General features: G+C 51.3%; 12 protein-coding genes across 12 annotated transcripts; 6 read left to right on the top strand and 6 right to left on the bottom strand.

Moving 5' to 3' along the window:
- Positions 1 to 918: 918 nt before the first annotated feature.
- On the top strand, positions 919 to 2,946 carry N7496_000884 (uncharacterized protein; the record flags this gene model as incomplete). The annotated part of the gene is made up of 2 exons (XM_056693815.1): positions 919 to 934; positions 965 to 2,946. The coding sequence occupies 2 exons, from the start codon at positions 919 to 921 to the stop codon at positions 2,944 to 2,946; spliced, it is 1,998 nt and encodes a 665-aa protein (XP_056560544.1).
- Positions 2,947 to 3,714: 768 nt separating this feature from the next.
- On the top strand, positions 3,715 to 6,133 carry N7496_000883 (putative C6 transcription factor; the record flags this gene model as incomplete). Its single annotated transcript, XM_056693814.1, has 5 exons — positions 3,715 to 4,092; positions 4,161 to 4,368; positions 4,420 to 5,697; positions 5,749 to 5,924; positions 5,990 to 6,133. Coding segments are annotated over 5 exons (2,184 nt in total), but the record flags the coding sequence as incomplete, so codon positions are not given.
- Positions 6,134 to 6,434: 301 nt separating this feature from the next.
- Positions 6,435 to 7,220, top strand: N7496_000882 (ubiquinone-binding COQ10-like protein; the record flags this gene model as incomplete). Its single annotated transcript, XM_056693813.1, has 1 exon — positions 6,435 to 7,220. One exon carries the CDS (start codon positions 6,435 to 6,437, stop codon positions 7,218 to 7,220), a length of 786 nt encoding a protein of 261 aa, XP_056560542.1.
- Positions 7,221 to 7,486: 266 nt separating this feature from the next.
- sod4 (mitochondrial 37S ribosomal protein mS42) lies at positions 7,487 to 8,691 on the bottom strand (the record flags this gene model as incomplete). Its single annotated transcript, XM_056693812.1, has 4 exons — positions 7,487 to 8,017; positions 8,082 to 8,206; positions 8,308 to 8,485; positions 8,566 to 8,691. The coding sequence occupies 4 exons, from the start codon at positions 8,689 to 8,691 to the stop codon at positions 7,487 to 7,489; spliced, it is 960 nt and encodes a 319-aa protein (XP_056560541.1).
- A 557-nt stretch (positions 8,692 to 9,248) lies between these two features.
- On the top strand, positions 9,249 to 10,433 carry N7496_000880 (uncharacterized protein; the record flags this gene model as incomplete). The annotated part of the gene is made up of 1 exon (XM_056693811.1): positions 9,249 to 10,433. One exon carries the CDS (start codon positions 9,249 to 9,251, stop codon positions 10,431 to 10,433), a length of 1,185 nt encoding a protein of 394 aa, XP_056560540.1.
- A 323-nt stretch (positions 10,434 to 10,756) lies between these two features.
- On the bottom strand, positions 10,757 to 12,531 carry PIG-S (GPI-anchored transamidase GPI17; the record flags this gene model as incomplete). Its single annotated transcript, XM_056693810.1, has 2 exons — positions 10,757 to 12,214; positions 12,286 to 12,531. The coding sequence occupies 2 exons, from the start codon at positions 12,529 to 12,531 to the stop codon at positions 10,757 to 10,759; spliced, it is 1,704 nt and encodes a 567-aa protein (XP_056560539.1).
- A 494-nt stretch (positions 12,532 to 13,025) lies between these two features.
- N7496_000878 (uncharacterized protein) lies at positions 13,026 to 13,815 on the bottom strand (the record flags this gene model as incomplete). Its single annotated transcript, XM_056693809.1, has 3 exons — positions 13,026 to 13,067; positions 13,145 to 13,388; positions 13,460 to 13,815. The coding sequence occupies 3 exons, from the start codon at positions 13,813 to 13,815 to the stop codon at positions 13,026 to 13,028; spliced, it is 642 nt and encodes a 213-aa protein (XP_056560538.1).
- Positions 13,816 to 14,305: 490 nt separating this feature from the next.
- Positions 14,306 to 15,867, top strand: N7496_000877 (hemolysin III family protein; the record flags this gene model as incomplete). Its single annotated transcript, XM_056693808.1, has 2 exons — positions 14,306 to 14,482; positions 14,542 to 15,867. The coding sequence occupies 2 exons, from the start codon at positions 14,306 to 14,308 to the stop codon at positions 15,865 to 15,867; spliced, it is 1,503 nt and encodes a 500-aa protein (XP_056560537.1).
- A 1,007-nt stretch (positions 15,868 to 16,874) lies between these two features.
- N7496_000876 (tRNA(Thr) (cytosine(32)-N(3))-methyltransferase) lies at positions 16,875 to 17,987 on the bottom strand (the record flags this gene model as incomplete). The annotated part of the gene is made up of 1 exon (XM_056693807.1): positions 16,875 to 17,987. One exon carries the CDS (start codon positions 17,985 to 17,987, stop codon positions 16,875 to 16,877), a length of 1,113 nt encoding a protein of 370 aa, XP_056560536.1.
- A 1,152-nt stretch (positions 17,988 to 19,139) lies between these two features.
- On the top strand, positions 19,140 to 19,793 carry N7496_000875 (uncharacterized protein; the record flags this gene model as incomplete). The annotated part of the gene is made up of 1 exon (XM_056693806.1): positions 19,140 to 19,793. The coding sequence occupies one exon, from the start codon at positions 19,140 to 19,142 to the stop codon at positions 19,791 to 19,793; it is 654 nt and encodes a 217-aa protein (XP_056560535.1).
- Positions 19,794 to 20,261: 468 nt separating this feature from the next.
- Positions 20,262 to 21,841, bottom strand: N7496_000874 (Zn(II)2Cys6 transcription factor domain-containing protein; the record flags this gene model as incomplete). The annotated part of the gene is made up of 3 exons (XM_056693805.1): positions 20,262 to 21,122; positions 21,182 to 21,562; positions 21,641 to 21,841. 3 exons carry the CDS (start codon positions 21,839 to 21,841, stop codon positions 20,262 to 20,264), a joined length of 1,443 nt encoding a protein of 480 aa, XP_056560534.1.
- Positions 21,842 to 22,536: 695 nt separating this feature from the next.
- Positions 22,537 to 23,327, bottom strand: N7496_000873 (NudC domain-containing protein; the record flags this gene model as incomplete). The annotated part of the gene is made up of 3 exons (XM_056693804.1): positions 22,537 to 22,568; positions 22,665 to 22,986; positions 23,079 to 23,327. 3 exons carry the CDS (start codon positions 23,325 to 23,327, stop codon positions 22,537 to 22,539), a joined length of 603 nt encoding a protein of 200 aa, XP_056560533.1.
- Between the last annotated feature and the right edge of the window lie 1,034 nt (positions 23,328 to 24,361).

Genomic DNA, 24,361 nt, shown 5'->3' with positions numbered 1-24,361 from the left:
ATTGGAACCTCGAAGTATTACTAAATCCAAGGATAGGATAGGATTGTCGATTGTCGATAGAGTTATTTAGACTCGCCTTCCAAGATTTACTGGAAGAATAACAATGTCGTTAAAGTCTCTCCTCTACAATTATATTCTAACCCCACTCCGAAGTGCATACCCGGGGTGGAATCTGGAGAATAGGCCGCTGGCCAAGAAGCTAAAAGCCTTATTGGGGGCGATCGCCGTTGGCTAGGCTTACGTTCAGACCCTCCGACGCACCTCGCGAGCCTAACCACGTGGGGTAAAAAGAACGACCGAGTCGTTGGCTAAGTATCTCATGCGTGTAGCTCATTAATATTATTCTGACCTGGAAATGAGCCGAGCCGGTGGCCATGTGAAGGTGATGCAAGATTTGGTTTACTCCGAGATGCCGCAGGTTGAAATGTTAGGATGTAGAGGCAGTGGAATGCAATCTGTACAAAATTGAAATAGAATAATGTATTAGCTAACATATATTAATTAACACACTACAAATAGAAAGACAGATTAATACCCACTGATAGAGTACGCGAGCAACTAAAGGCTGAGTGGGGTGATAGGTGGTGACGCGGTGTAGCCACCGCGCCGAATGCATTCAACGCATAAACGGGACTTGCGATCAGCGCCGTGCCGAGGCAACTCTGTACCCTTCATCTAACGCAATCCTGGCTCTCCCCCTTTTGCCATTTATTTCCCCAGCCTCGAGCTCTTATACTAGCTTCATTGAATCAAAGCCTTCTCCTCCACAGTCTCTATACATTCTGGGCTACATCCGCATTGACGTAGCTACTCTGGCCCGATCGCGTTTAGCCACGATAAGACCAGTCGAACGATTGCGCCTTTGGTGTCAATTGCCCTCTCTAGCAATACCCTTGGTTTTTGCCGTCGACATTCAAGATGTCTTCTTGGCCAGGTAAGGCATTCTGTATATATGCTACTTGAGTGAGCTGTGCTGATAGCTTCCCTCATGGTGAAGACATTCCCCTACGCTATGCTCTCCCGGCCGCCGCAGCCACGGCGGCATATCTCAACGCACGATGGTCCCTCTCCTACGATCTCGGTCTTATCAAGTCTCTCCTAAAGATGACCCTCAAATCACGCCATGCCGAACGAGGTGACAAACTGAACCTCTTCTATGCCCTCGAGAACGCTGCACTTTCTCCCGCGACCGCCGACCAGGAATTCATTGTATACGACGGCAAGGCGTGGACATTCCATGAAACATATCTCATGGCCCTTCGCTACGGTGCCTGGTTCAAGAAGGTCCAGGGGGTTCGTCGGAAAGATATTGTAGCAATGGACTTTATGAATTCCTCGACTTTCCTGTTCATGGTCCTTGGCCTCTGGAGCATTGGCGCGGTCCCCGCTTTCATCAACTATAACTTGGCTGGCAAGCCACTTACCCACTCCGTGCGGACCTCCACCGCGAAACTTCTGATCGTGGACGAGGAAGTTCGCAACTGCTTCCCTCCGGAACAATTGGAGACCTTTGCGTCTCCGAGTTTCCGCGATGGAAAAGGTCCCGTGAAGGTGGTCTTCTTCACTCCCGATGTCGAGTCTCAAATTTTGGATATGGAGCCTTCTCGCGAAGATGACAAGTTGCGCGGTGGTTTGATTCCACGCGATATGGCGATCTTGATTTACACCAGTGGTACTACGGGTCTGCCCAAACCCGCTATCGTCAGTTGGAAGAAGTGCTGGTCCGGTAGCTTATTCGTCGGCGACTGGATGCGCATCGGCTCTTCAGATCGTTTCTTCACCTGCATGCCACTGTATCACTCTTCTGCCGCGGTTTTGGGTTTCGTAACGTGTTTGATGAACGGGTCAACGATCATTATTGGACGCAAGTTCTCTGCTCGCAACTTCATGAAGGAGGCTCGCGAAACCAATGCAACCGTTATCCAGTATGTGGGCGAGACACTGCGTTACATCTTGGGTGTGCCTCCCGAGGTCGATGCCGTTACGGGCGAGGATTTGGACAAGAAGCATAATATTCGACTCGCCTTTGGCAACGGCCTGCGTCCGGATATCTGGAACCGCTTCAAGGATCGCTTCAATATTCCTACGATTGCCGAATTCTACGCTGCTACCGAAGGTACCTCTGGTCAATGGAACATTTCGTCTAATGACTTCTCCGCCGGTGCTATCGGTCGCAATGGTGCTCTGGGAAACATCATTCTTGGTCGTGGCTCGGCCATTGTGGACGTGGACCACGAGACTCAGGAGCCGTGGCGTGACCCCAAGACTGGTTTGTGCAAGAAGGTTCCTCGCGGTGACCCGGGCGAGCTTCTCTTTGCTATTGATCCTGCGGATCCCAGCGCTACTTTCCAGGGTTACTTCCAAAATTCCAAGGCGACCGAGGGTAAGATCATTCGCGACGTGCTGAAGAAGGGCGACGCCTTCTTCCGCACGGGCGATATGGTTCGATGGGATACAGACGGCCGCTGGTTCTTCTCCGATCGCATTGGCGATACTTACCGCTGGAAGAGCGAGAACGTGTCTACCAACGAGGTTTCCGAGGTACTCGGTGTCCATCCGGACGTGCATGAAGCCAACGTTTACGGCGTGGCCCTTCCCAACCACGACGGTCGTGCTGGATGCGCTGCTATCGTGTTCAACCAGCAGATCGCCATCGGAAACACATCAGGTCCGGCTTTGGAGCCCTCATCTGCGACGCTTCACAGCTTGGCAGTTCACACCCTGAAGAATCTGCCGCGATTCGCTGCGCCTCTCTTCATCCGCGTGATGCCCGAGATGGTGTCCACTGGAAACAACAAGCAGCAGAAGCATGTACTGCGCACGGAGGGAGTCGATGTGTCACAGGTCTCTCAAAACGACCGCCTGTACTGGCTACAGGGTGATACTTATGTTCCCTTTGCGCAGAAGGACTGGGATCGTTTGAACGGTGGTCAGGTTCGTCTGTAAGCGGATGAACCTGCGATATATGGCTCATTTGTCCTGTCTTCCGTACCTTCGACCTCCTGCTTTAAGAAGCGCCGTGTGATTCGCCTACTACCTTAACCCCCAGATACCCACCACTGTCTTTGAATCACGATTCTAGTCTACTATATCTACTGTGTGAATTCCAGCTTAACCTCGATTCAAACCATGCCATATATACCAAATTCCTCCTATATACGTAAAGTGCTAGGAATCCTACGCCTAGCCATAATGCTGAGCTATATGGATAGCAACAATAATCAACTCTACAATAGTTTATATTTATCCATTCATCCTTATTAACTACTCGGGCGCTGCTTCCACTCCTTCGAGTAAGCTTCCATGAAAGGGACGGCCCCCACTTGGACAGGCCGGAGATAAAGAAAGCGGAGTCCGACCTCCCACCTTAATCCCTCCACTTTCTGTTCGCGACCTCCTCTCCCATCGGATTTCTTGAAGCACACCCCCACCGGATCGAGGTGGCCCTGAATGCGCGACTATCATTCTACCCCAACTCGGTTTTCTTAGGTGTGCGCTTATACCATTTCCCGCCCATGTCCGACCTTCCTGTCAATTCGCTGGACCCGCTTGGCGCGGATCTCTCAACCCCAGCGCCTAAGAAGAGAACGAGGGTCCAGTTCTCGTGCACAGCATGTAGATTTCGAAAGTACGCTAGGCTTTTTATATCATCCTTTGATCGCTTGGCATGAACAGCCAACCCTCCCATTCCGTTCTGTTTTGCAAGCCTAAAGACTAACCACCTGCAGATTAAAATGCGATCGCTCATACCCTTGCACCAACTGCAAGAAGCGTGGGGAGGCTGGCACGTGTACATATGTCGGCCGTGGTCCTCGAGGGAAAGCCCAGCATGGGCGCTCGAGCCCTACCCTGGTGCAGGATCGTCTTCAGCATTTGGAGAATCTGGTCATGTCTTTGTCTCAGAAGAAGAGGCCTAGCGAGTCGGTGATTGATTTCAATACGGGCTCGTCTGATGCAACCGCATATGACACGCCGCCTTCAGTGGGCGATCGCGAGACAAAGTCTTCTCCCACTGATACGGGCACGCTGGTCGTAAAAGACGAAGGAATCAGTTACATTGACAGTGCTGACTGGCGTGCGGTTCTGGAAGAGGTCTGTATTGACTATATCGGTCTATTGTATAGCAAGATATCAGGGCTAATCTTGGTTCAATCCTCTAGATCAACGGTGTGAAAGAGTATATTGCCGAACATGAGAACTCAGACGAGGAAGACTTTGAAGATGTACTTGGCGAGGGTCCATCTCCAGCTTTGCTGTTGGGAATGTCCAGGCCAGTCACCAAGGAGGAAGTACTCGTCGACATTCCCCCACGACCAATAGCTGATCGTTTGGTGTCCCGCTTCCTCAAGACAACGGAGCCAGCATTGGGTAGGCTGATCGTAACGCTTTACAAGTGACAGTGTTCTAACACTCAGCCAGTTGCCATTCACATCCCGACATTCCAAAGAGAGTACGACCAGTTTTGGAACAACCCATATAGCATGTCATTTACTTGGATTGCTCTTCTTTACGATATTCTGGCCTTATCGGTATCCTGGTATCGCCGATGCGAGCAAGCTCTGCCATCTGACATGCTGGACCCGACGATTGCTTGGGACATCTTCCGCAAAAGAGCGGCGCAGTGTCTCGTGCAAGCAAATTATCTCACACCGGGCCGTTACAAGTGCGAGGCACTATTTACGTACGCAATATGTGAGTTTTATCGGAGCCAGGACGCCCAGGTCGGGGTTAATTGGCTCCTCACCATGACCATTCGCCTAGCTATGCGCATGGGCTACCACCGTGATGCGAGACATTATCCTAATCTCTCTGCATTGGATGGTGAGATGCGTCGTCGTCTCTGGTCTTTACTGTGTCAGCTTGATATTCTGATATCCTTCCAAGTTGGACTGCCGCGGACCATTCAACCTTGGCAGTTTGACACGGAATTACCCTCTAATCTGCACGACACGGAGTTTGATGAAAATACAATTCAATTACCCCAGGGACGAAGTGATGAAGGGGAGGTAACAGCCTGCACATACTCCAGAGCCAAGTCACGCATCATGACTGTTTTTGGTCAAGCTGTAGACCTGGCCTATTCACGAGAAACAGCGCTTTATGACGAGATCCTTGCGATTGACCGTCGCCTAGAGGAAGCACACAACTTGCTACCCACCACATTCCGCATCCAGCCCATCGCCCAATGTATCGCGTTACCGACCAGCCTGATCATGCGACGATACTCGTTGGAACTGCTCTACCAGAAGTCGCGCGTGGTGCTGCACCGCCGTTACATGGCTGAGCCAGGAAACAAATATGCCTATTCGCGATCTGTTTGCCTTACTGCTGCTACGGAGACACTACGGCATCATTCTGATATCTGGAACGAGTCCTTACCAGGTGGCCAGCTGTACGCGGAGCGCTTCTTTGTCAACTCATTCCAAAACACCGACTTTGTACTTTCCGCTATGATTCTCTGCTTGGAGTTGTCTCAGGATAATGAACGAGGCAGTGCTTCTCGCTTGGGAGCGCAGGAGCGCACGGATCTGATCTCACTTCTGGAGACCACGCATCGAATTTTCAAGGAAGCACGACGTCGATCTGTGGACACTCAGCGGGCGTTTGCCGCTTTGACTATCATGCTCAGCCAGGTACATGGCACGAGTGTTGACAGTTTGGTAGCGGAGACCGAGGAGCAGAAGATCCCAATGGAAGGTAGGATTTCCTAATATGATTGGATGGTAACGAGACTGACGACGAGTGCAGACCAAGTGACATTCCAACTGGCCTCGACCACGATGGATCAGGAGCCATACCCAATACATACCACGGCAAGCGCCGATGACATGCAAGCTGCAATGTACAATACCGACTCGACACCCTCATACTCACCCCTCGACGTGATTGGAGATATGCTGAGCACGCCAGCTCAAATTGATTGGGTAAGATAATAATTCCCCTCGCAGACTACTCGTGCTATGAATAGAACTAACTCTGGAGTATTTAGCGTCTGTACGACAGTCGTGTATCTGGGTATGCTGCAGCGAACAATCAGGATAATTCTTGGTTCCTGGAAGCCCAAGGGTTGCCATCAGATATGGATTTCATGGCATATCCTCATGGTGACTTCTCGACGCATATAAATAGCTAAATCCTGTTGGTCGAGTGGAAAATCTATGCTTATTAGAGAGATGAACTTTCTGAAGTCATGATGAATGAAAAGAATTCAATTCTTAAAATACCTCTACTTTGTAAACCTTAGTTCATTTGCACTGGTTTGTTGTTATACTTTTGCTGTGCCTGATATAGTTCGTCCTCAGGAACGAGATCCAATGGGGCCTCGGCCGGGCCGATCACCGCGGACTTGCGGGCCTTTTTTCGCGGAACTACTCTCTTCACCTCGAACTCCAACCACAGCACACTCGTTCCTGCTCGTACGCTTCACCTCAACTATGCGACCAGCCTGCCACCCGCGACTATCATGTCGCAATCTCCTCTCTTCAACTCGGGTGCAATCTCTGCCCTCACGCTCATTACCCCGAAGCCTTAGCACAGCAACACGGCCACACACCCGTATACAACCAAAAGCCTCAAACCCTCTCTACACAACCAAACGATCCTTCGGCCTCCCATCACTCTCCTCCTTCCTCCCCTCCTCACCAAACGGCAACAACAGCTCTCCCAAGCGCGTCCTAACAGCAACCCGCACACTCCCCTACTCACCCGCCCTCCTCTTCAAAGTGATCTCCTCCGTCGAATCCTACTCCCAATTCCTCCCCTTCCTCAACGAATCCACCGTGACAGCCCGCGATCCGGAAACGGGGTATCCCACACAAGCCTATCTTACCGTTGGCTACGGACCTCTCAGCGAGACGTTTACTTCGCGCGTGGACTGTGATCCGGTCAATTGGATCGTTGAGGCGCGGAGCGGAGCGAAATATGGGAAACCGGATGGCAGCAGCAGCAGTGCCGGCGGCGCGTCGTCTGGATTGAGTGGGTTCTTCCCTGGTGCTTCGGAGGGCATCTTTGAGTATCTCTCTACTAAGTGGGAACTTGTGCCTGCGGCTCCTGTTGAGGCACAGGGTGGACCGCAGACCAAGGTTAATCTGGAGGTGCGGTTTGAGTTTCGCAATCAGTTGCATGCGACTGTTATGGGGGCTGTGGAGGGGCAGATGGCTAGTATTATGATTGAGGCTTTTGAGAAGCGCATTCGGGAGAGTCATACTCGGGGACAATAGAGGTCAGGGCTAGGATAGACTTGGTTGCCCTGGGGGTATAGATTTTGTATATTATTGGTGGTTTGGATGGCTGATATAGATGCATGTACAATATAGAGACTATCTACTATAGAAGAACACGGTTCATGATTGTAGAGTTCAATTCTATATCAAACAATATCTGCTGTACAGCCTCCAAGACCGGAAGAGTCAAGTCAAAACGAAGAAAAAGAAAATGTGATAGTATATATAGTACAGATTATCCAAACAAAAAAGGCTTTTCCCGCTTAAAGCATGCTCAGACTCCGGTCCCGGTTAGCCGTGCTCCGCGCGCCCTTGACGGAGCTAATAGCATTGTAGTTGTCAAACACAACGTCCCAGTTAATCCGATCCCACCACCGCTCCAGGTACTCCTCCTTGCCGGCAATACCGTAGTCCATCATCCACGCGTGCTCCCAGGTGTTGACACACAGAATGGGCTGCACGTCAATGGCGCCGGGGGCAAGGCTCTTCTGGTTCTGGGCGTGAGCGCCCATTGAGCCGGCGAATTGGTTGCCGAGGGGTGCGTCGGGAGAGTGTGTGGCCATGTCGACGGGCTGGCGACGGGAGTGGGCGGCCGGGTAGGGGGAACCGGCGTTGTAGGTGCAGAAGATTTGCATCAGGCCCTCGCGCTCGAGGTTCTTGGCGAGCCAGACGAAACCGGGGCCGAACATGGCGTTGGCGGTGGCGAGGAAGTCCATCTTCAGGGACTCGACGGAGGAGCAGGTGTCGACGATGTCCTTGGCGAACTTTTCGGGGATCTTGGTGGTGGTGGGGGACTGCAAAGTAGCGTATTAGTAAAGAAGATTATATCTATCAGCTCATGTCAAGACAGGTACTGACCAGGCAGTTGAAGAAGAAGTGGTTGTTGTGAGCCATGGAGGCATAGTTGAAGACCGAGGCCATCTCCGGGCGCTTGGAGTACTTGACCAGCAATTCTCCGGGCTTAGCATCCGCATCGACGGTGTCTGTTAGAAACCAATCAGTACATAGTCCTCATTTCTGTGTGATAGCCAAATGGCATCTTTGCGGAATCAAAGACAATTCGGCCGGGCGAGTCGGGTCTGACCTTGCGTCAACAGGTTAAGCTTGTCCACGAGTAGAGTCTGATACTGGGTCCAGGAGAAGTCAAAGGCCTCCGGAGACATAAACTCCGGAACACCATTCTCCTTGTAATAGGCGTCATGCTGCAATTGAGGGATGCGGTGCAGGGCACGGGTCTGGGAGCGCAGGGCGGAGGTAGGTGTCTGGGATGGGAAGACAACACGATCAGTCTCTGCGGAGCAGGCAATGGGGCCACTGAGAATCTCAGAAACCAGAGGCATACCTGGAATGACGCCGCGCGCAGAGCGCCCGGCCTAACGAGTCGGCTGAACATGATATGGGCGTTGTGAAGTGACTTGGCGTGGATTGGAGCTTCCGCGAAATCGAAGAATTTCCACTCCCGACGCATTTCCCAATCGGGGATAGCCCTGCTGACATAACCCAACCAATCAGCGGCTCTCCAAGTACTTCGACCCTTCTTGACTCTCGCTTTCTCTAAGCGCCCATCATCGGTCGATCTGCTCTTCTCATCCTGTGACCCTGACCAGGTTGGCTGATTCTGCAACGGGCAATTTGGTTTAGCGCCCGCTAGATTGCATATTTAGATCATGCAGCTCATGCTGAAACTCGCCGGTGGTCCCTCATTGGGACCCCGGGCGCGTGCCATGAATAGAAGCATACAAAGAAGGCTTCCTGAATGAATGGCTTTGCCACTCTTTATTATTGCCTGACTGCCTAATATTAGCTCCTATATGTTTCAGCCTATTGCTGACCATCTCTGCCTATTGGCATTTACCTCTTATTCTTTCGTCTGACTTCTCCTTCTCGACATCTCCCTAATCCCTCTCTGCTTCGTTTCGGCTTTGGCTAGGATAACTTCCTTTCTACAACTTCTGCGACACCAGAGCTCCTCAAGGCTATTCTAACGCTTCAGAAATATTGACTACTACGTTCAAAACCGCCAATATGGCGAGATCGTCCGTGCCCGTTATCGCCAAACGGTCTACTGTCCTCCTGCTCTTGAGCTTGATGGCCAAAATTCAACCAAGTTATGCCTCTGCATTTGATCATTTGAACCTGCTTTCTAGAAGCTCAGGATCCTGTCCCAGCTCTTACGACTCCTGTGGTAGTAGTCTACCAGACGACTTCTGCTGTCCTTCTACCTCAACCTGCATCAGCCTCGACAACGCCAGCTCTGCCATCTGCTGTCCATCCGGAGCTAGCTGTGACTATATCTCGCCAATCGTCTGCGATGTACAAGAGCAGAATGCAACTGCACACCCCAAGAATTCAGTCAAGACCACCAAGCTCGATTCCTCCCTTCCCACATGCGGAAGCGCTTGCTGCCCCTTCGGGTATACATGCCAAGGGAACAGCACCTGTGCCTTGAACACGAAGACTTCAAGCACAGTAACTTCTTCAAACTCCACATCAACATCTACCTCTACCACAGCAGACACAACCGGCGCTACATTCACACCAGTAGCCTCACCTTCCTCAACCTCCGAGGCCAAGTCCACCTCAACCGTCTCATCAACATGTCCCTCCTTCCCCACCAAAGCCGTGCTAGCAGGATTCTTCCCCGGCGCAATCTTCGGCGCCATCCTCGCCATCCTAATAACAATCTGTATCCGCCGCCGAACCCAAAAGAAAACCCTACACAACGATCCCAAAACAGGCCACCACTGGTCCCAACGCTCCTCCTCCGGCGCAGTAATGGGAATCTCCGGCCCCATCGCCAGCGAAGACAACTCCTACCGAACAGACTTCCTCCTCCGCTCCTCCGCCGAGCGACGCTCCTCAATGGGTGGCCGATCAATGCTATCTCGCACCGGGTCAAGAGTCAGAAGTCTTTTCTCCGGCCAACAAAGACCGAACAAGGACGTTCCCCCCGTCCCGGAGGTGCAGGTTCAATATCCCGTCACGCCACCGCGCCAGCGTCAGCCGAGCACTGAGAGTATCAAGGTGTACTCGCCGCCCGGCGCGTTCTCGCAGTCGAGGAAGTTTTTGGGGCCTGAGCCGTATCCGGGGACTATTTCGAGGCCGGATACCACGTTTACGGATTTGGTGCAGGCGGTTGGGTTTAATGATTCCAAGGGAAATCCTTCGTACAAACTTACCGAGTTGCAGGGGAAGGAGTTGAAGCTGTGATTGCTTCGTCGTCCTGGTGATACTTTTTTCTTTATTTTTTGACTATCAGCGTTTGACTATGTCTACTCTCTTTCAGCATTTGTCTGGTGTATACTTGCATTATTTGGGTTGATATCGTCTCATTCGTTTAAGATACCTGGCTCTGGCTTTGTGCCACGCATTTTTTTTCTTTGATCTTTCTGGTGGATGATTTAATAAGGGCTGATTCGCAGTGGAGAAATTCATATCGAGTAGAAGACTTCAAAATGCAAAATGATTATCAATTCTCAAACGTTTATATGGATAACTCCTAGAATACAAAGAAATAACCGGAATTGACGGGGTTATGCTGTGGATCGCCTTCGTGCTTTCCACCCTGCCACAAGGCGTTTCAATTCCTTCATCAGGCTAACCAGCAATGGGACCCCAATAGGGCCCAACAAAGGTAGATAGACGGCAACCTTGTGCTCATCCGGGAAGTATACCTGGCCAACCATACTCTTCTCGAAGAAGCTGCGCTCAGCTTCGGTCTCTGCGATCCGAGCACTGGTGAGAGCAGCACCGAAACGGCCTTCGCGGAGATGAGAGCAGGTGGAAGAGAGTTGGGCAAGGGTCGTAGAGACGGAAGATGCCACGGTAGCTGGGATGGGGATAGCTGCCAGAGATTCGGTGAGGCGGGCTAGAGAACCCATGGTAGATGAAGCAGATAGGAGGAGAGTTGCGGCACGAACGCGAATAAGTGATTGAAGGCGCAGCGGGAGAGAAGCCGGGGTAGTAGGGGTGCCAAGGAGGGTCAATAGCTGATGGGAAAAGGTCATGAATGCTGGCCGCAATGACTCTTGTGTGATATGGCCTGGGTTGGTTTGGCTACCACTTTGCCCTGCCTGTTCAAGAGGCGGATTAAGAAGGAAAACGCCGCCCCATTGCGGGACAATCCAACTGGACGCACGGTTTTCCTTGACGACCATCGGGGATTGGGAAGGATCCGGGACATAGAGAATGAAGTTCAAAGTAGGACCGTTGCCAATGCTAGGGTTGAGTGGCCATTCAGCGGCATTGATAAAGGCGCTAAGATCTTCCTTCTTCAAGGTCCATGCTGACTCGGTCTCATCATATACCGGTGGCGGAGCCATGGGCGAAAAGGTTGCATAGAGCTGAACCTGAGTGTCGATGGTGAAGTTGCTAATAGGACCGAATGCGTGGAGGAGGGGAGACAGGTACTCCTGTACCGCGGCTTCAATGTCCCATGAGGATGGGGCAGAGCCGGGCGTAAACAAGGAAAATGAAAGGTGGTATGTATCAGCGTACTTCATTGACCGGCGCAATCGTCGACTGATGCTCTCCGAGTCACGACCGGCCGCGCCGCCAGAAAGAATGTAGGCAATAGTAGCCTTTTCTTCGCTGTATAAGCGCTGCAGCTCCTCTGCGATGAAGACTGAGAGCGGTGGATTTGAAGATGAGGGAATGGGCACCTGACTCGGTGGGTAGAAGATGTCGAGCTGGGTTGTGTCTGCGCGTAGTTCAGACCTGGGGGTAGCCAGACCCTCTTGGGCCACCACACGAACGGTCAATGCAGTGTCCGGGGCATCGTCCATCATGCTTCCAGTAATGGGAGTGTTATCAATGCCTTGCGCAGTAGAAGTCTCGGTGTCGTTTGTCAACTTGAGCCGAAGGTGGTGGGCGGCGAATTCATTGAGATCGTCGAGGGCATGCTGAGTCGTCCGAACGAGATGTTGCGACTCGGGAAGTTGCATAGTTGGCGCTGCAACGTGAATTTCAAGCGGGAAAACCGGGCGACATGTCTGTAATGATCATGATCAGCAATGAAGCTCACGAGAAGGCGCGTTCTCCTTCCGCGAGAGCAGAGACCTACCTTGCCATCGGCCCAATCGGCCATCTCTTGAATTGGCAAATGCGCCCGGTAGATGGAAGTAGTCTTCCACCATATTGGGAATCCCAGGAATATAATCACGGCCCAAAAGGCAGCAATGACTCGGAATCGCGTTTGGATAGCTTCCGGGGTCTCGGGGGGTGGGACGCGCTGAGCGCTGGGTTTGGGATCAGCTTTCAATGTGGACGAGGTCTGGGGAGACCCATGGTCTCCATTTTTGCTCGTCATGATTGGGACATGCTTTGTGCCCTGGAGACCGCCAGAGCCAGGGTGTTTACTCAAGTTGCTGGCGCGGAGTTGGGGAGGGCTGAGGGCGGAGAAGGGGGGAACAGGTGGCACCGCCGAGCTCCGCTCTGAAGTATACGGCGAGATGCTACCCTGACGGATGGAATTGATGCGCAATGATGTATATTTCTTGATCATTAAAATACGATATCAATCTTACAAGGATATTTGCCAATTCTATGACATTTACACTCTTAAAACTACGATTCAGCGCATTCAGAGACTGTTCGTAGTCTCCCCATTAGCCTGGCAGGTTACGAAATCACCTCTCAATCTCGAAAGACGAGGATTTGAGAAATATACGAAGAGTATATGCAAAGCTTCCCATTAAATCCAGTAGGGTATCTATTATGTCCAATATAACGCCAGCCCAATGTAGTCGCCAAAAGGTGTAGAAGCCTTTTGATCTCGCAGCATGTCCAAGCACAGTATTCCCCTCAGTATTCCTTTTCGAAGATCTTTTGAATTGGTTTGGCCGCCTAAAGTCGTAGGAATCAATTAGTAAAAATTCATGTCGGTCATCAACGGGCAGACAAGTAAGGAGAAAGGCACGCACATCGATGAACTTCTCTAAATCCTGATCCAGATTAGCCAAATCATCCTTGCGTTTCTTATTTTCTGCGATCAACGCTTGCTTGCGCTTCAGGAGCTCTTGACGAGCCTGCTCGAGTTTCTCCCGTTCGGCATGTTCGTGGTTGATACGCGCGATCATGAGGTCGTGTTCATTGGATTCGCGATGCTCGGGGAACAGTTCCAGAAATTCATCCACGGGGATCAGAGGCAGCGAAAGATATTTGTGGCTGTCACACAAAAGAAATTCATTAGTGAGGCCCAAGAGTTGCCATGCAAGGTACTTCAAAATTCCACTCACTCATAAGACTCGCAGGCAGCGATCTCGCCTGTAAGGTGCTTCTGCTCGTAGTACAAGTTCTGCAGTTGTAGATGCAGTCGGTCGATCTCCTGGCGAGCCTCCGCAGTGGCATATTTTGTGTCACGGACGCGAAAGATGGCATCTCGGTTCTGGCCGCGGAGTTGAGCAAGTCGAGCAAAGAGAATCTTCTGCTGCTTGGACACGGCCAAGGACAGCTCTTTGAGACCCGCGGGATCGGACGGGCTGTTGTCGGGATTCAACAATGCGATCAGCTGCTGGCATTGAGCCAAAGTCTCTGCGCTGGTGCCGAGCACGGGCAGCAGCGACTCGTCAGAGACGATTTCACCGATAGCCATGACTTCAGAGGAGCAGGTGGCGAAAGGAAAGGGTGAGGATGGAAGGGGAGAAGATCGAAGGTTTGGAGCCGAAGTGGAGCCTGTAAAAGATGTGGACGGATCAATCAGGCGCGGCTCCCGCAGTCCGTTCGGTCCATGTGAATGCTGGGCGGCCGATGGTTGGGGGCAAGACCGTCAAGACTTCAGCCCGTTCTTCTTCTGGCCTTTTGCATCTTTAATCCCTCTTCCTTTTCCCAAACCCCCACTTTCTTCTTCCCCCCCCTCGATGTTGTGTACATAGCAGTCTGTTCTTCCTGGTTTCAACAGACTCGTCTTCCCCCGGTGGTGTTTGACTTCCTCCCTCGCCGCTCATTCTATCAGTTGCCGCATCCTCAACACTCAACACCCAACCCCCGGACTTGCCCGACCCACCGGCCTTGGAACACAAAATTAACGAAACTGGGGTTGTAACCAGCCTGCAATTGCACGGCTAAACCTCCGCTGTTCAACAATGCCCTGCTCGACGTCCTCAGTGACCATGCAGTCCTATGCAGAGGGCTTCTCGTCTTCCGCCGCAACTCCCGGCGAGGACACTGGTCTCTTACGAGACCGGCGACGTCGGCATTCTTATCACGCCCCGCGGAAGCTTTCCTGTGACTACCAGGACGCTGATACCGTCTTCATTCGAGTGAGCCTCACTCTCCAGAATTTTTCCGGCCGTCAGTTCCGTTCTAACCCGTACCCTAGGTCGAACTCTTCCTTGCCGAACTCGAGCGCCGAATGTCATGGATCGAACAATACCGGAAATCTCACATGGACCAAATCGATTCTAGTCTCCGACGCGGATATACTACCCTGGAAGCCGTGAGAGATCAGTGCTCACTCGCATCCGGTGAACTTATGGGAAGTGGCAAGAAACGGGCCAAGATCCTCGTGGAGACGCTGGAAGAGGGTTACAACGAGGCTCTGGCAACCAAGGAGACTCTTGAACAGAAAGCGCAAGCTGGACTGCGCCTGATGGAGTCTTTTCTGACTGAACTCGAGTCTCGGGCACACGCCATCCACGACCGTGGCATTTACGGCACCTTGGATGATGGCTGGAAGGCTATGGACTCCAAACTCGTCCACGCCCGAGAGGTGGTTGACGAGGGAATGGAGCGTGCTCGCCGAGCCCGTGATGCTCTCCGGGAGAACATCGACGAGGCCATCCGTCTTGCACAGGAGAAGCGCTTGATTACCTATGCCGATCTGCCGGACCCCTGGAGGGTAAACCCGCACATTCTGAATGGTTATCGTTTCACCACCTCCAAGGTGGAGTGTATCCATTCGGTCTTCTCGTTCTCAAACGAGTTTGTCAACATTTGGTCTCACATCATTGGGTTGATCGTCGTCCTTGCTATCGCTTTCTACTTCTACCCGCTCCACACCAATTTCCACCTGAGCACCAAGGCGGACATCATGATTGCCGCCGTGTTCTTCTTTGCTGCATGCAAGTGTCTGGTCTGCAGCACCATCTGGCACACCATGAACAGCATCGCCTCTCAATCTCTTATGGAGCGGTTCGCCTGTGTTGATTACACGGGCATTTCTTTGCTGGTGGCCGCGTCGATCGTGTCCACCGAGTATACTGCATTCTACTGCGAGCCTACCTCTCGCTGGACATACATTCTTCTTACCATGTGCCTCGGTATTGGTGGCATCATCCTCCCCTGGCACCCAACCTTCAACCGCCACGACATGGCTTGGGCCCGCGTGGCTTTCTACGTCACCCTTGCTCTCACTGGATTCGCCCCTCTTGCACAGCTCTCCTATACTCGTGGCTTCGAATGGTGCATGTACTTTTACGCCCCCGTTGTGAAGAGCATCATGGTCTACTTCGTCGGCGCTTGCGTGTATGCCTCCAAGGTCCCCGAGCGCTGGAAGCCTGGTCTTTTTGACTACTTTGGTGGTAGCCACAACATCTGGCATTTGGCCGTGTTGGGAGGCATTCTCTTCCACTATTGTGCTATGCAGGATCTCTTCACGAATGCTTTCCAGCGTGCCCAGGGCGAGTGCCCCAATTTGACGTCGTGAAGCTAGTGGCTCATCGCTACTACTTAGCATGACAGTTTTACGTCTGCCTTCGCTTTCTTATGATAAAACGAAGTTGAGAGAGTATGACCAGACTTTATCTCCTTCTCTTCCTTTTTAGAATTTTTCAAAATTTTCGGTCTTTCTATGTGACTATGTTCTTCTTCTGAGATCTCATAGACATTGTTCTTCTGTGTGCCAATTGGCTGTTTTTATCTGGAGCATGGATGGAGTTTTTGTTTCTTGGTGATTCATGTCGATTCTTTTTTTTCTCTTCTTGACAAGCTTTTCGTTTTCGAAGGCTTGTCGGTCCCGCTGGCATTGAGCTGATAACACTCATTTGCGGTTGGGGTTTGCATACATTTTTGCCTCTTTATTGTATCTAATTTCGTGTTGCATATGTTGCGCTTTTGATTTGGATCGTTGCTTTGATTGGGTTTATTCCAATACTGCCTTGCTAGAATTGCTAGAGCATGCACAAAATTTCAATCAAAATTCTAGCCTGCAGTCACTTTAATATCTGTCCTAAGAACTTGAGACGGGACATTCATCGAAACATTTCTAATCATGACTGGAATGCGTATTTATATTCGTAGCTCTATGAAAGAATCTATGCAAACGTTTCTATCATCGTCGTGCAGGCCGTCATGGCATGATTCGTAGAACCCATTAAGGCTAACTGGTCCCAGTCCACGATATCCCAATGGGAACAGTAATGGCATGGTCCAATATAGCCGGTTTAACCAAGCGAAGGAGGTTTTTGAACATCAGGGCAGCGTGAAAACCCTCGTCTGGTCGTTTGTTTCTTGCCCTAGAGTTAGACGGCTGGAATTGGGCATATCGATCCGACGCAAGCGGGACGTAGTGCCACGGGACAACAAAACATCCTGTCGCAGGAAATGGCATTATGCGAGAAAGGATAATATGGATGTTGACGCCTTGCCAAAGAAGTGTGCTGTCATACTGGAGACACCAGACGCCAAAGGTATGGGTTAGGCGAGAATTTATATTCACTCGCCGTTCTGAACACCGTTCTCGGTACTGGGCTCTGCTGTAGCGGTATCATCGCGCTTTTGGAAATTACCCTGCATCCAGCAGCGGTACATCTTCAACTTGGTCTGGCGGTTGACAATAAGCCGGCGGTCAACACCCATGTGCTTGATCTCGAATGGCGCAGCAGGCTCGGCAGCCACAGACTCGGCCTCGGTTTCGAGATCAATCTGCACGCCCTTCTCCGGGGTCCAGCGACTCCACATCTGTTGCAGCTCCTCCATATCAAAGAAGTAGACACGGGTACCGTCACCACGGATATAGAAGTTCTCCGACATGTACCGGCCCTTCTTGAAGCGCACCTGCGCGAGATCTCCACGGCCATAGTCACGGAACAGAACACGACCGCCCGGCTTCAGGACACGCCAGATATTGTGGAGTGCGCGATTCCACTGATCCGGGTTGAGGGCAGAGAAAATGAAGATGAGAACGACCACGTCCACAGAGCCCTCGCCCAGACCGGGGGGCAAGGAATCTTCGCTCTCGGTGGGCTCTGCAGCGACATCCCACACATCGGCGACCATGTATTTCGTATTGTACTCCTCACTCTCACGCATGACCTGAACCGCGTACTTTGAGAAATCGCACGCATGAACCTTCAAATGCTCATTCTCATTGTTCCTGATCAAGGGGAAGGCAGTATTTCCCGCACCAGCGCCAACTTCGAGGACAACCTTAGGCCCGGCCTCTTTCTGAGTGACATCAGCCAAGATAGGGAATTCCTGACGCAGCCACTTGCGATCCTTGAAGAAATTGGCCGTATTGTTCTTGTAGAAATTGTTCCACCACTTGGCGGGGTCATTGTTGAAGCGGGTTTGATCGAACTCGGAAACGGGTGCCGCACGCTGCTTTTCGTACTGGGTCTCGGCGAAAGCCTTGAACTCGTCGTCTGGCTCGACGTGATCCCAGGCGTTGAATTCGAAGACGTCGTCGCCTTGCTCGAGGTATCGGGATCCGAATTTGAAGGGGTCGGAACGCTTCATGTTGTTTGAGGGGTCGTGCGACCGGTGGGGAGCAATCTGCGCCGGTTGCGCATTGCGAACGGCTTCGTGGACTTCGTTGTCGTAAGCCATGGTGGTGGGATTTTTTTTCGACAATAGGAGTAATGAAGACCAACTGCGCGTGGCCAAAAATTAACTCAAAAAAAAAAAACTTCGAGATCGGCGGGGGTACCTGATTATGTCAGGCCTTATCGATACGGCCAGGTGGCGGGGAGTCTTATCTCTTATCGATAAGAATGTCGGGGTTGAAGTATCCCCCGGCGAATACTGTGGCCTGACTGTAGACCGATGATCTCGTCCAATTATGTGTTCATTGCTTGTCGTATTTTAGCTGACAGAGTTTGTATCAGGGAATGGACAAATGTCAAACATTAGAAAGACGGTGCCAAAGCTAACAGGCATGCACTTAGGACTGAAATGATATCAAAGCGCCCATAATTCATACCTAGCGCCAATAGAGAAACAAGCATCCTGTACGATAATACGAATACTGGTTTCCAAGTCAAGGAAGTAGCTCTGCCCTGTATAACTTCGAGTGGCCGAGTATAGTGGCCACGATGGTCCCCGCGTGATAGCGCCTCTAGTTGCACTTTATCGGATGGATTCCATTCCATGAGAGTTCGACATCGGCAAGCAAGTACGTAACCCGCAACTAAGAGTCTCCAATCCATAGGAGAAAGCCCACAAGTCTAAATGTGAATTGGCAAATGAATCGAGGCCGCTTCAACCAAGACCCACGGATGCAACTGATAAGTATGTTGCCTCAGGCGTGCGTGCTGACATCAGCGACCAATCACGGGCCCACAGAATCTGGATGCCTGCGCCCTGCGGCAGCCGTCCGCAGTCCAGTCCCCTCCATCTGTTCTCTTCCCCCCATCTTCCTTCTTTCTCATCTTGTTTCTGTGTTTTCAAAGTCTCCTACTTTGTGGACCATTCGCTGTCCATTTTCGTTACTCCTGCCCCAGGGTTATAACGACTTGAGTGGGGAGAGCATCCCCCACCCGTCACTTATCGTGCTGATCTGATCTCGATTGCGGCTCTAAGAACTCCGGGCGTTCGTCGGAGATGCAATAGGTTCTTTCGTCAAGGACCTTTCTTTCTTTGGATAATTTCCTAAGAAATTGTCGAGCTTGCCTTGTTTTACTGTTGTTTCTTTCATTCAAGGTCAATTCTTGAATTCTCAAACAGCTAGAACCCTATCCGCCCGCGCTCTACATTACTACCATGTCCTTCCTTGCCGGGCTCTGCGGGTGCTTCACCCGCAGCGATGTGTCGCCCGAACACTCGTCGAAGCCCGAGATGCAGACCACCACGTCTCAAACTCACACTCGAGGTGGTGTTCAAACGGGCAGTTTCATCCTCACTGACGAGGGCGAAATCATCCGCGCAGACGGTCCTCCAGGTGGGAGCCCCGGGCACGGGCCCCCACCCAGTGACTCGGACATTGGGGGCTATGCCAGCGTGGTCCCGCTTCCGCAATACACTCCACGCCCGATGAGCATTCACGAGAAGACTCTCGAGGCTCATTTGCGTGATCCACCAGTGTCTTCGGACTCCAGTTCTCTTTATCAAGATGAGAAACGCCGTCACATGTACGATGAAGACGTGACATCTGACAGCTCGTCGACCATCTCCTATCCGAGCAGCTATGGTAATACCTCGACTGCGACGAGAGAGACGCCGCCACCTCCATACTCGCCTCGACATTCGGTAATGTTGAGTCGATCCCGCGCTACCTCCATTTCTTCTGCGATGGCTGTTACCATCAATCCCCCGCCTATGGCACGGCTGAATGGTGCCCGTACGGGACCTCCTCCCTCCGATGCTGATGATCGATCGATTCGGCGTCACCGGAGAGCCTCCTGGGAGAGCCGTTAATAGAGTTCAACTCAACTTGGCTCTGATACATTTTATTTACCGTCATTTTCAGTGGATGTCTTCCATTGCCATACTTCCCTTTGAACATTGGCTTGTTGATCTACGATGATACTCGATCTGGAATCGAGTACTATGAGTTCTGTGAACTTGCTCCTGCTGCATTACTTTTCATTGCTGTTTTGTTTTTGTGTTTCATGCAATGCATATGACGCGATGACCTGGCGACACTTTTGGATTTATTTTATTTTGCATTGCAATGTTCGGATTGGATATCTTGGGATACTTAATAATCAGGGCGATTGGATATATGGACACATCGGATATACTTGTTATAGGGCGAGACGCAACTGAGTATTACAAACAGTGCGGACCACGCCATACAGAAAAATACAATTCAGAAACTTGAATCGATCTCCCGTAAACCTGACTTGATCAGAATTCTGAATCGCATGCCGCCTTAATTCACCTTTATAGACCTGCCTCTATTGACAACCCCAGCGGCATATCATCCAAAAGCTCAAGCGCAGTCCTCTCCTGCACATGCCGTAACAGAAACCCACAAGACTCAGCCGGAAACTCCAACAACTTCAGCACCAACGGATCCAGACTATCCTCCAACATCATACAAATAGCGGTACACTCGGAACGAGCCCGATTCTCCATCCACCACTCATCAACATGACAAATAAGCGCCAACCACCAAGCAAGCAGCACCAACGCCGGCGGATCCTTCGCCAACAAACAATCATAATACTCCGGCTCCAACCGGCCCATCCACATATTATACGTCTGCGAACTCTTCGGCGACATTTCCAGAATAAGCAACCACGTCAACATCCGCAACGGCCAGAGATACGGATTATTCTCCACGGTAGAGTCCTCGTTGATTCCGCATAGATCTGCGAAATCGGGATCTAAACCTACCCGTCCGGGCCGGTCATCTTCAAAGTCTATTTGCGGAGTCCGCGAGTCCATGAATGTAGAGTACCATATACTTTCTGACATCCAGGGTCGCGTGCGTTCGAGGAGGTAGCGTAGTCCTGATTGGAGGAGGAGCCAGTTTAGGGCCGTGGGGTCGTTGGAGAAGACGAAGGAGGTGCGTGGGTTGAATGTGTCTAGCATGAAGGAGTGGACTGTGAGGAGGATGCAGGTTGAGTAGAGTTTGTCCATGTTTTCCTTGTTTATGCCTGTGGATACTTCGGTCGAGTATTGGCGGATGGCTTGGGCCCAGTGGTGGGCTTCTGTTATTCGGTATTGGCTGTTATCTGGGATGACGCTGCACAGGTGGGTGGTTGCGGTACCGATGATGGCGTGCATTAGGAATGGTGTCTGGATATAGTACTTTAGATGGAATACTTTCATGGATATTGATTGTATGGGGGACTTACCTCGAAAGCAAGTTGAGTCATCTTTATTCTCATTGTATCCATTTTCGAGGGACTCTTCTGAGAAGAGTAATTCGCCACTGTGGTTAGATTAAAGTGCTGGAGAGCTTCTAAGAGACGACCCGTTGACTGCGAGCCTGGACGGGATTTAAGACCGGGCCCGGAAGCAGCTGAACTGAGTTGGAGCACTTCAATGAGTTTCTCTGCTACAAGTACCAGGGACATAGATGAAGATAGAGATTCTCGGGACATCAGATCCGGACATGTTATGAAGAATTGAGAAATCATATCATGCTGGGCTTTAGAGCGGACGAGTGGAGTCGTGTAATCGCAATCGAGTTTTTGTTTTTGACAACGTAGACATTGGGGTTTCGTTTCGTCACACTAAACCATGCGTATTAGCCTAGTTTTTCTTTCCAAACTTGGCATTATCGTACTAAGGAGTTCTGTCGATGTACTTACTTTAACCCTCCGCTGCTTGCAATTGCCACACCCACCACGAGACTTCCGATGGGACCGACGAGAATGATAGGCCCGCTCAGCCGGCTGTTCCGTAGACCCATGCGGTAGCGCTGTCTTTGATTTGTAGTTTGGGATCCGGAAGACAATCTTTTGCCCCTGCATAGGCGCAGGCGGGTCCTGGCGGCTCTCGGACTGGCGCATACTTGGACTTTTCGGGAAATCCGTTTCGCTTTCACAATTTTATAGCCCAGTATATCAAAGTGGTAAAGGGACGTTTTAAGGGAAGAGATAGAAAGGTCTGTCCTTCTCATAGGAACTGATATAAGTTACCCCACGCCAGGCAGACATATGGCGATGATACCTGATACTCGTGTTCTAGTCACAGCCTCCGCCCGACTGAGAAGTACTGGTGACGGTGAGGATAGGCAAGCCAATCAGAATGATAGGGGTCTGAAGGGTCTCGGCCCACTGATCTGATCATTAAATCGGCTATTCAATAGGGAAGAAATGAGAGGAGAGAATGATGCAGTCAATGAGATCGTCTTCGTTGGGTTACGGACGCGCTAATCCTAGATAGGCAGTTCTCGTATTCATCCTCATCGGGCAACTTGGCAGACCTTTCATTTGCTATCTATAGTACTGCATGGCTGGTAGTGTATAAGTACTCTGGGAGTGTAGCAAATAGTACATAGGCGGGACACGAGGAAATATGGCTGACTCTTCGCTTGTAAGCTAGTCATGGCGTGTAATAGCAAGATCGCCCGTTGAAAATGGCTGTATAGTTCATCATTCATTGTTCGGGGCAATTGACAGCCCTTGATGCATAACTCATACTTCATACATGATATGATTTTGGAAAAGAACATGGCGATCGACTTTCAAGTCTACACAGAGCTTTAACCCATCTTTGCGTTGGAGAAATCCATCTCTGCCATAGAGTTAGCCACAGTCCACAAAGGCCGTCCCGACCAACAGCTCCCTTCTAGAGAACGATATCAGGGAAAAGTCTACTATGATAACTTACCAGGATGCTGCTCCTGGAACTTCTTCAGCAGATCCATCTTCTTCTGCTCGTCGCTGGTAGGACCACCCATCTCCTTTTGACGCTGGTCGTACATCATCTTCTCAACCATGGCACGAGTCTCGCCGTCGAGATCACTCAAGCTGGAGTTCTCGGGAGTGATCTTGGTCACGTCGATCTTGGGCGCAGACTTGACAACGTGCGGCCACCATTCCACCTTGTTCACCTTGTCGAGGTGGATGCTGACCTCCTTGCCCGGGGGCTTTGATGTAGTCTCGAGAGTCCAGGATGATTCATCGACGAGGATGGGATGGGGGAAATCGCCCTAAATCGAGGAAGTCATGGTTAGTCTAATGGGTTCAATAGCCTGAGCTCTCCCACCTAGCGGGGTACGCTTGATACGATCAAAGCTCATACCTCGATAATCGGCTCCTGTCCCTTGATCGCCACGCTAATCTTGGTCTTGGTAAGAGTCACTACCATATCGCGACCCTTGATGTTGCTAGGAATCGGCGCCGTGACGTCCACATCGCGAATGGTTTGAGTCCATTTGTAAGGAAGCTGTGCCTGCTCCGCCTCCTCATGAGCCTTGCGATCCTTCTCGGCCTGATCGCGCTGAGCCAACTCAGCAGGGGAGAGGTCTTGTTCCAGACCGGCGGCAGACATGGTGGAGGTGTGCGGGGGGAGGGGGAAGATGTGTAGAATGTTTATCGCCAAGTGACGAAAGTGCGGCAAAACGACCAGCAAACGCGGTGGGGAAAAGGAACCAGCCCACTTTGGAGAGCTTCGGTGGAGCATCCTCATTGGCTCTTCGACACCCATCACAAACTACTGAATCTACTCCATGCAGCTCACTCTAAATGTGTTTTCTCTGCTAGCGTCAGAATTCATCCGAAAAGTCCTGTCGGTAGATGTGTAATCTTCCCCGACGATTTCGACCTGTCTGGACGAGTCGATCGGGAAACTAAATCCTACTACCCGCGCTATACGCGTAATTTCCCTTTTGTCTTTGACCTCCTTGCATGGCCATCGAACCACCGGAGTTATGACAGATCCTTCCAGAGAGCATTGGCCAGTCTATTTACGTCGATTCGCTTCACCGTCCTTCGATTAAAAGGGGCAATGGCTTCCGACCGCCACCCCCGATGCGACTGATCGACAACGGTGTGGAATGCTGTCAAAGATTTAACTGCAGGGAGGATGATCGCGGGTCGATCACAGCGCGACACAGAGGATACACGCAGGTTACGAACGGGAGCTCTGCCTGACAGGACTCGGATTTCCTCGGAGCTATTCACAGGATCGAAACATGCTTAGCCACCATACTACATGCTACTAACAAAGTCTATAGGTGTCCCGGACGGGTTCAGGTTGTATATGCTCGTGCAACACGAAACATACACCGCTCAGTCACAAGCAATTCCATCGCCATGTAACTGATGAGCTGACCAGCTGAACCGGTTGGGCCGACATTGCGTGGGCGAATAGCGATACAACCGGTCGATCGACGGTCCCTTTCCGGCGCCGTTGACCTGCTTCGTTCTCGTATGCACGCCATGAAAGCCAGATGGGGATGACTAAAATGTCGATCTGAACACATCGGGGGCCAACTGAATCATCCGGGTCCCTCACTGTGGCATGCCTGTCGGACAATGCCGTCGATACACATACACGACACGGCCAGACGGGACGTGGAATGC

The sequence above is a fragment of the Penicillium cataractarum genome (genome assembly GCF_028827025.1).
Source record: "Penicillium cataractarum strain IBT 29864 chromosome Unknown utg000001l, whole genome shotgun sequence".
NCBI lineage: Eukaryota > Fungi > Ascomycota > Eurotiomycetes > Eurotiales > Aspergillaceae > Penicillium > Penicillium cataractarum.
This window is presented reverse-complemented; position numbering and strand designations above follow the sequence as displayed.